General features: G+C 40.3%; 2 protein-coding genes and 1 long non-coding RNA gene across 4 annotated transcripts; all 3 read right to left on the reverse strand.

Moving 5' to 3' along the window:
• Window positions 1-329: 329 nt before the first annotated feature.
• LOC124271591 lies at window positions 330-1,032 on the reverse strand. Of its 2 annotated transcripts, none has more exons than XR_006897086.1 (2): window positions 985-1,032; window positions 330-610 (listed from the first exon to the last, which is right to left on the reverse strand). It is a non-coding gene; the product is annotated as an uncharacterized LOC124271591 (long non-coding RNA). The 2 variants fall into 2 exon arrangements; XR_006897085.1 differs by lacking the exon at window positions 985-1,032 and adding an exon at window positions 884-964.
• Window positions 1,033-1,475: 443 nt separating this feature from the next.
• LOC124271595 lies at window positions 1,476-3,498 on the reverse strand. The gene is made up of 4 exons (XM_046706744.1): window positions 3,375-3,498; window positions 2,937-2,952; window positions 2,383-2,484; window positions 1,476-1,975 (listed from the first exon to the last, which is right to left on the reverse strand). Exons 1-4 carry the CDS (start codon window positions 3,496-3,498, stop codon window positions 1,729-1,731), a joined length of 489 nt encoding a protein of 162 aa, XP_046562700.1. The 3' UTR covers window positions 1,476-1,728.
• A 553-nt stretch (window positions 3,499-4,051) lies between these two features.
• Window positions 4,052-6,930, reverse strand: LOC124271596 (hemicentin-2-like). Its single transcript, XM_046706745.1, has 3 exons — window positions 6,598-6,930; window positions 4,939-5,232; window positions 4,052-4,449 (listed from the first exon to the last, which is right to left on the reverse strand). Exons 2-3 carry the CDS (start codon window positions 5,117-5,119, stop codon window positions 4,052-4,054), a joined length of 579 nt encoding a protein of 192 aa, XP_046562701.1. The 5' UTR covers window positions 5,120-5,232; window positions 6,598-6,930.
• Between the last annotated feature and the right edge of the window lie 908 nt (window positions 6,931-7,838).

A 7,838-nucleotide genomic window follows, 5' to 3' on the forward strand; every position in this document is an offset into this window, starting at 1 on the left:
AGCAAATCACTGTGGCCCATATGCAACAATCACTACAACCTGTGTGGGTACACGCTAGATTTTGTCACATTTCTTGTCCATTTTGATTCTTGTGTAGCTCATCAACAAATTTTCAAAGCCAGCAATTCAACCTTATACATTTTGTGGGTTAATGATTTGATATTTTTATCAATTTTCATAACCATTTGGGTCCTGACTGTGGTCAATCTGAGCTTGACCAGTATGGTCAGTTGCCATAGTAACTTTAATAAAACATTGAAAAGGTCAAAACACAAGGAAAAATGTTTCCAGGTGCACTCTTCTTAATTCAATGACAATGAACACAAGACCTGTGTTCAACTTTTTATTTCAATATCATTAGCTTCTGACGACAATAATGAGACGAGCAGTGTTCACGAATAGCGTCTGACCCTCTGACAAATCTGGCAGATTCGAAAAAGGTACATCAAGACTGGGACATAGTAACGTTCAGATCTACATCAGCACAGGGACATAGTAACGTTCAGATCTACATCAATACAGGGACATAGTAACGTTCAGATCTACATCAGCACAGGCACATAGTAACGTTCAGCTCTACATCATGACAGGCACATAGTAACGTTCAGATCTACTTCAAGACAGGGACATAGTAATGTTCAGATCTACATCAGCACAGGGACATAGTACCGTTCAGACCTACATCAAGACAGGGACATAGTAAAGTTCGGATCTACATCAAGACAGGGACATAGAAGCGTTCAGACCTACATCAAGACAGGGACATGGTAACGTTCAGATCTACACCAAGACAGGGACATAGTAACGTTCAGATCTAAATAAAACAAAGGGACATAGTAACGATCAGATCTACATCAAGACAGGGGCATAGTAAAGTTCAGACCTACATCAAGACAGGGACATAGTAAAGTTCAGATCTACATCAAGACAGGGACATAGTAACGTTCAGATCCACATCAAGACAGGGACATAGTCACGTCAGACCTACATCAAGACAGGGACAAAGTAACGATCAGATCTACATCAAGACAGGGACATAGTCACGTCAGACCTACATCAAGACAGGGACAAAGTAACGTTCAGGCCTTCATCAAGACAGGGACATAGTAACGTTCAGATCTACATCAGCACAGGGACATATTAACGTTCAGCTCTACATCATGACAGGGACATAGTAACGTTCAGATCTACATCAAGACAGGGACATAGTAACGTTCAGATCTACATCAGTACAGGGACATAGTAACGTTCAGGCCTACATCAAGACAGGGACATAGTAACGTTCAGACCTACATCAATACAGGGACATAGTAACGTTCAGACCTACATCAAGACAAAGACATAGTAACGTTCAGACCTACATCAAGACAGGGACATAGTAACGTTCAGACCTACATCAATACAGGGACATAGTAACGTTCAGACCTACATCAAGACAGGGACATAGTAACGTTCAGACCTACATCAAGACAGGGACATAGTAACGTTCAGACCTACATCAAGACAGGGACATAGTAACGTTCTGGTCTACATCAAGACAGGGACATAGTAACGTTCACATCTACATCAAGACAGGGACATAGTAACAAAATCTGTTGAGTTGAGTCGTGCTAGAGTTTCTGGAACGTGTTCCTTCTCTGGATGTTTCACATAGGACATGCCCTGTGAGAGTTGAGGATACAGTGATGAGGAGGTGTTATCCCGGCTTGTGGTGATCCTCCCGCTGTGTCAGTCTTCCTTCTCCCACCACCCCACCTGCTGCCTAGCTTTGAGGCGCAGAGCCGTGTAGATGTGGACGTGTTCTTCCTGCCCGAGAGCCACGTAGTCAGCTGCAGAATCAGACCTGTTGCTTGGCACCGGCAAGATGGCACCCTCGTCATTAGCTGTAGCATCAGACCTGTGGCCTGGCACCGGCCATCTGGCACCCTCGTCATGAGCTGTAGCGTAGTGCTGCTCGCTTGTAGCAGAAGATTCTCTGTTGATGTGACCATATTTGTTTTTGTTTCAGCCAAGAAGCCAACGCTTATGGGCACATGAGTTACAAACGGTTAATACTGGAGCAATTACAGACCCACTTTCTCGAAATGGCATAACACTAAGATAAATATAAACTATATGTCTATCATAAATTTGAAACCACAGAAGATAATAAATAAAAACTATTTAAAAAATCATTAAAGTATTTATATTGTAATTATTGCTAGTTTTCGCTAACTAAAGTGAGAAACGTTTCCCTGAAAGATTTGTAAGTGATTATTATGTCATATTGTCCTTCATAGATTATGTTATTGAGCCCAGTCCTAAATGAAGAAATCAGACATTTTTCATATATTTGTACCATGCATTAATTGTATTTCTGTGGTAGATATAGGTCATGGGTACCTCATGTTTGAGTAGGACACCCTGGCACCCTCGACGTGGACTGTAGCGTTGGGGGACTCGCTGCTGGCTCTGTTGTTCAGTGCAGTCAGGTGGGCAGCATACCTGGAGACGACATACATGCACTGATAGAAATATATGTATGTTTATTCTGACAAAACAATATTTTGATACAATGTAACACACCCAAACATTTAGGTAGTTAAACGTTCAAATATATATTATTTTTATGTGAGTGTATATGTGCGAAAGCAGTGTGTGTGATTTTGTGTGTGAAAGCAGTGGTCATATGAGAACGCAGTGTACATAAGTGTGTGTATCTCTGTGAAATATTATGTGTTTGTGTGTGTGAAAGGAATAAACAGGTGAACACTTTATCAAACCGTTTTTATTCGACAACATGCACATTTGACTGTGCAGAAAACTTCAAGCATTTTGTACGATTAGTATGATAGACTAATTATGTAGAACTTTTATATGCATGTTACATGAAGTTTACAGGTTGATCCTTTAGAAAGGTGCATTTGTTCCAGTCAGTTATCCAATATGTTACTTACCTTAATTTCCGTTTTGCTGAAAAGTAGAGAAGGAAGAGTTTTATTACACGAAATTACAGAGTAGTAGGCAATTCAGTCTGTGCATTCATCGACAGTCAGCGTTTATCCTTGTCTCTGTTAGTACTTCCTCGCCTAACGACCACTGTCCTTTCGGTCCTGAGTTCAACCTTCCTGCTAGTGTGGTGATCTGCCATCAGTTGCTGGTGATCTACAGCCCGTATTTTAATGGTAGTTAATTTAACCTTTGTGTAAAATAGAATATTGCATTTTTTTAAATGGTTAGTTTTCAGACATAAATTGTGATAATCTTGCTAATTTATTATTGTTTTTTTTGTGACAGATATTAAAAATACTTATCATAACTCGCGTAGTCATTATGTTGCTGAAATATTGCTGAGGTGATCTTAACTCACTCACTCACAACATCCTCCTTCCTACCTCTCAGACTCCTGCATCGACGTATTCCATAGACCAGCACCACCACCAACAACAACCACAGCACCGCCACAGCAGGTACCAGAAGGGACAACATGGGTGTGTCTGGAGACAGCGATAGATGCATTACGTCAGAAACATGTGCTGCAATTTCACTATCTGTAGGGCAGCTGCATTATCAGTAAGTTTATTATCTCCCGCTTGATATTGCTGAAATATTGCTAAATGTGACATTAACGTAAACTCACTGTAAGTAAGGTAATATGAATAAATTTCAAAGTTTGCACTGTTCATCATCAAAGACATTTGTTACATTTAAGCTAACAAAAATCCACCTCTACGCCATTACAATATGACACAAGTTATCTTATCTCGAAGGAAATTTGGGTTACATCAGCACAAGGTCTCAAATATTAATCTTGTTAACACAATAAAAAAATTAGTAATACGTAATTAACATTAAAATTGACACCAGCGATTGAACGCTCAGCAAGTCTTCATAACAACTCGTGTAAACCCGGTACTACTTAGTTCGAATTTCCGACCCTGTTTGTTCGGGCAATGGACACATGACACTCTGAATGTAATATTACATTTGATATCCAGACAGACGCTAATGATTCCCAAACAGTAAGCTTACGCTAAGAGTACAATTCCTAAAACAAATTTAACATCTGGATTTAAACATGAAATACAAGATATGAGGTGAGTTGGAATGGGTGAAAGATTAGTGCTCTTATATCGAGACGTGCACGCCGAACGGCCAGCAGGGAAAAAGACATGATATGATATGATATGGTATGATATGATATGTTACTTGGTTTATCAAGCTTCAGATTCCTCCACGCGTTCCCATGTGTGTTGTAGACATGACACATGTACTGTCCCGATCTGTCAACAGCTGGCGTAGACAACACAGCCTCCCTGTGTCCTGTAACCAGCCTGTGTCTGGATGTGTTCCACCAGGTTACAGTGCAGGCAGGGTTACAGTCAGCGGAACATCTCACTGTGAGAGGGGCACCTGCTGCAGCAGTCACTGTACTGGTTGTTCCATTGAACAGGATCTGCTCTGGTCCATCTGAACAATACGAACGTTTAACCAATATTTTGACAATCCGATAAGTGAGCTTGCTGTCGATATTCTAATTCAAACCGTTATTACATCTTGAAGATAACAGCCTCTCATATTTTACAAATATCGATGATACCTGGTGAAATAGGAATTGGATGATGCTATAAATAAATAGAGAGATAAATAAATAAATAAATAAATAAATAAATAAATAAATAAATAAATAAATAAATAAATAAATAAATAAATAAATAAATAAATAAATAAATAAATAAATAAATAAATAAATAAATAAATAAATAAATAAATAAATAAATAAATAAATAAATAAATAAATGAATGAATAAACAAATAACAAACAAACAAATAAATAAATACTGCATTCGGTCGTGTCAGCACCAAGATAGTAAGTACGTCAATATGGAACAGTGTTTAAAGGCACAGTCTTGACCTATTCTGCTGAAGGTGGACAACACAGATCACGGATTCACTCACACTGAACATCCAGGTCGTGTCCGTGACTCCAGTCAGACTCCAGCCCCTCCTCCACAGCCTGACAGCTGTAGTTGCCGCCCCCCTTCTTGCTGATGTGTCTCATAGTGAGGTTCGGCCCGGCTACATGAACGTCTTCCTCTCCTTGAATCTTCTCACTGTTCCTCCTCCAGATGTAGGTCATGGTCAGAGGGTGGTCCGGGGGGAGACTCCGGGAGGAGGAGGAGCATGTCAGGGTGACACGCCCACCTGAGACAGCTGATGTAGCACCAGTGATGTTCGTTGTTGAAGGTTTCTCTGTAATGACAGAAAACATCGGCATTTACCCTGGGTAGATGATCCAGATGTGGGAGTGTTCTCGAGTAAATGATACAGTGTGACAGGTCCAGTCAGGACAACTAACTCTATTCTCCTTTTAGAAAAAAAAAGAAAACATAAAATCCAATAACAATAAAAGGTTTCAAGCAGTGGCACACCGTGACGTGTCTCTCGGCAAAGTTGTCGTTAAATCATATTTAACTGGATATAATGTAATGTTTCCAGTACAAGTGAGGCAGGTCCTGTAAGTGTAGGTGTATTGTTTCTCAAACAGTATTGTTAGTTTTACATGTTAAACCACAGTACTCGGACAACAACACGAGTGCTCATAAATAATGTTTTACAATGACTTTTCGAATCGCCCTGACACTGTAGTAGTCCAAACTGCTTATCATCAATGACCTAGCTAATAACCAGTATAATAGTTGTGAGACATGTGGTTAATTACAACACAGGTGTTACAACACTACACGGGCGATGGACGCTGCCCATCTGGAGAACATGGTGTTTTGTAGAGTAGAGTACACATAGTGGGAGTTAATGGACCTTACTACTTTCACAAAGGCGACTTGCTCCACATTTCCATGTTGATCACGTGACAGTCAGTTGTATAACGATACCTCATCATCACTGTCTATGTGTCTTCAACGTGACACGGGTCAGACACGTGTAGTTTTAAAAACTGATTTACATCAAACGCATTTCATATGAGTTGATTAATACTTCCTTATGTTGTGAACACATATTTTTCGCAAAAGTAGCCTGATGTCATGACGTTTACTAAACAAAATTGAGCTATTTGTCTTCCAAATTCATAACGTTTGATATTTGGTCAAGATTTATCACTAGCTACATAAGCTCTGTGCCGTTTATAGAATGTGGCGGTATTTCTACGTGGAAACGCATGCTAATGTTGAAACAGACACTTTATTGTTCTGTGGCTAATAATTCCCCAATACATGCATATGACTCCCATTTAAAGCACACTATTTCCCTTCTCGTTATTCGTATCCACATTCCACATGTATGGCTTACAGATAACGGTTATTCATGCTATTTGAAAACTCTATCTAAGTGTGATAAACAATTGGGCAAGTGGTCTGATGTGGCGCTATGCACTGTTCAGGGTGTGCTTTGGTCACGTTAGAGTCCTCGGGGTCGCTCCAATAACGTATATACGTTTGTCAAACATATAGCGTTTGGGCTTCACCAATGAGGTAACGTCTGAGACATACATCACAATGGGCTGTCTCTACATCAAGCTGGGCCCATTAATAGGCTTTAAGTGATTCCTGAAGGTGGAATTTACATTTTATACAGATACCGTATCCGATTCTCACTCACGTGCAACAACGAGAAGCTGGTCACAGCCAGGTATCCCCTTGTTTGAGTCAAACGGCCAACATACGTAGAGGCCTGCGTCCTCTGTAGTGACATTATACAGTGTAAACCTGAACTCTGATGGGGTGATGCTCACTGGGATGTCTCTGTCTCTGTACCATGTACGGCTGTTGTTCACAATGTCATGCTCAGTGTCAGTTTTTATAAAGAGAAATTCTGTAAAATTAACTAACACGCCGACTTTATACTCTTGTCGAGCCTGGGACGTGTTGAGGGAGATGGTCACGTTATGACCAACACGTGCAACGATGTAATCAGATCCTGTCGTGGCAGACACGAGACATGTAAATAAAACATTATTGTTAATATACGTCCACACAATACTGCACGCACAAAACATTTGACGTGTACAATATATTCCACACTCAATAACATCTGACACAACACCGTTAAAGTTCAGCAAATATATAGTTGTTAATGATGTGTTATGTAATATTTTGTGTTAATATTTCAATGAACAATTACATACCACCAATGCTAGTTAGTGACCGACCAGGCCTTTAAGTCTTTATTATTGTGGGTGTGTCACGTACACGAGTGTCACATCATAATAAATAGATAGCTCAGGTCACAAATCAGTTGAATTTAATCAACGTTGGTCGCGGACAGTTTCTAAGGCTTCAGTCCTCCCCCACAACGAAACACACGTGACACATGTGGTCTCACCCTAGGTAAGAGTGAATGTGTTCATGAATTGCCTCTGTTAACCAAGCAGTAAGTGGGTACCCAGTGGGATAGCTCATATGACTATTAACCTTCTAGGGCCTCACAGGCAGCTTGGGCTATGCGGGAAAATAATGTGCTAGCGCCTTGAGCATGCACACGTGCGTGGAAACAAGCGCAACATAAATAGCCATTATTACGTTATTTCGCTTTTCCTGATATTGTCTTGTACGAGAGGTTATATAAATACATATCTCACTCAGCGCAGTCGTCTTTGTCATTATAACGAACCTGTATGGGAGTTTTGCAGAAACTGTGTCCACTAATTTGTCAGTTCAACATGGATGCAATTGGTGTGCCGTATTCTCAAGAGTGACGCACTACCAGGGCTCAGCTTCCCGGTGAATCCAACATGTTTTTCAAGCGTGTGTATGTGAAGGAAGTATTATTAACCATGTGACGGTCATACAGTTGATGAGATGCAGCGTCTTCTCTTGTAGAGGTCGGGTACCCGTGTAGTT

This window comes from Haliotis rubra, unplaced genomic scaffold, assembly GCF_003918875.1.
Source record: "Haliotis rubra isolate DU_JTF1 unplaced genomic scaffold, ASM391887v1 Scf1615, whole genome shotgun sequence".
Lineage (NCBI taxonomy): Eukaryota > Metazoa > Mollusca > Gastropoda > Lepetellida > Haliotidae > Haliotis > Haliotis rubra.

What these genes read in the sequence shown, in the direction of transcription:
- LOC124271595 (XM_046706744.1), bottom strand. Translation starts at nt 3,498, where the DNA reads ATGCATCTATCGCTGTCTCCAGACACACCCATGTTGTCCCTTCTGGTA. An exon ending in GTGTCCTACTCAAACATGAG is followed by an intron (nt 1,976 to 2,382) that starts GTACCCATGACC and finishes TCACATCAACAG; the next exon opens with AGAATCTTCTGCTACAAGCG.
- LOC124271596 (XM_046706745.1), bottom strand. Translation starts at nt 5,119, where the DNA reads ATGACCTACATCTGGAGGAGGAACAGTGAGAAGATTCAAGGAGAGGAA. An exon ending in ACACGACCTGGATGTTCAGT is followed by an intron (nt 4,450 to 4,938) that starts GTGAGTGAATCC and finishes CGTATTGTTCAG; the next exon opens with ATGGACCAGAGCAGATCCTG.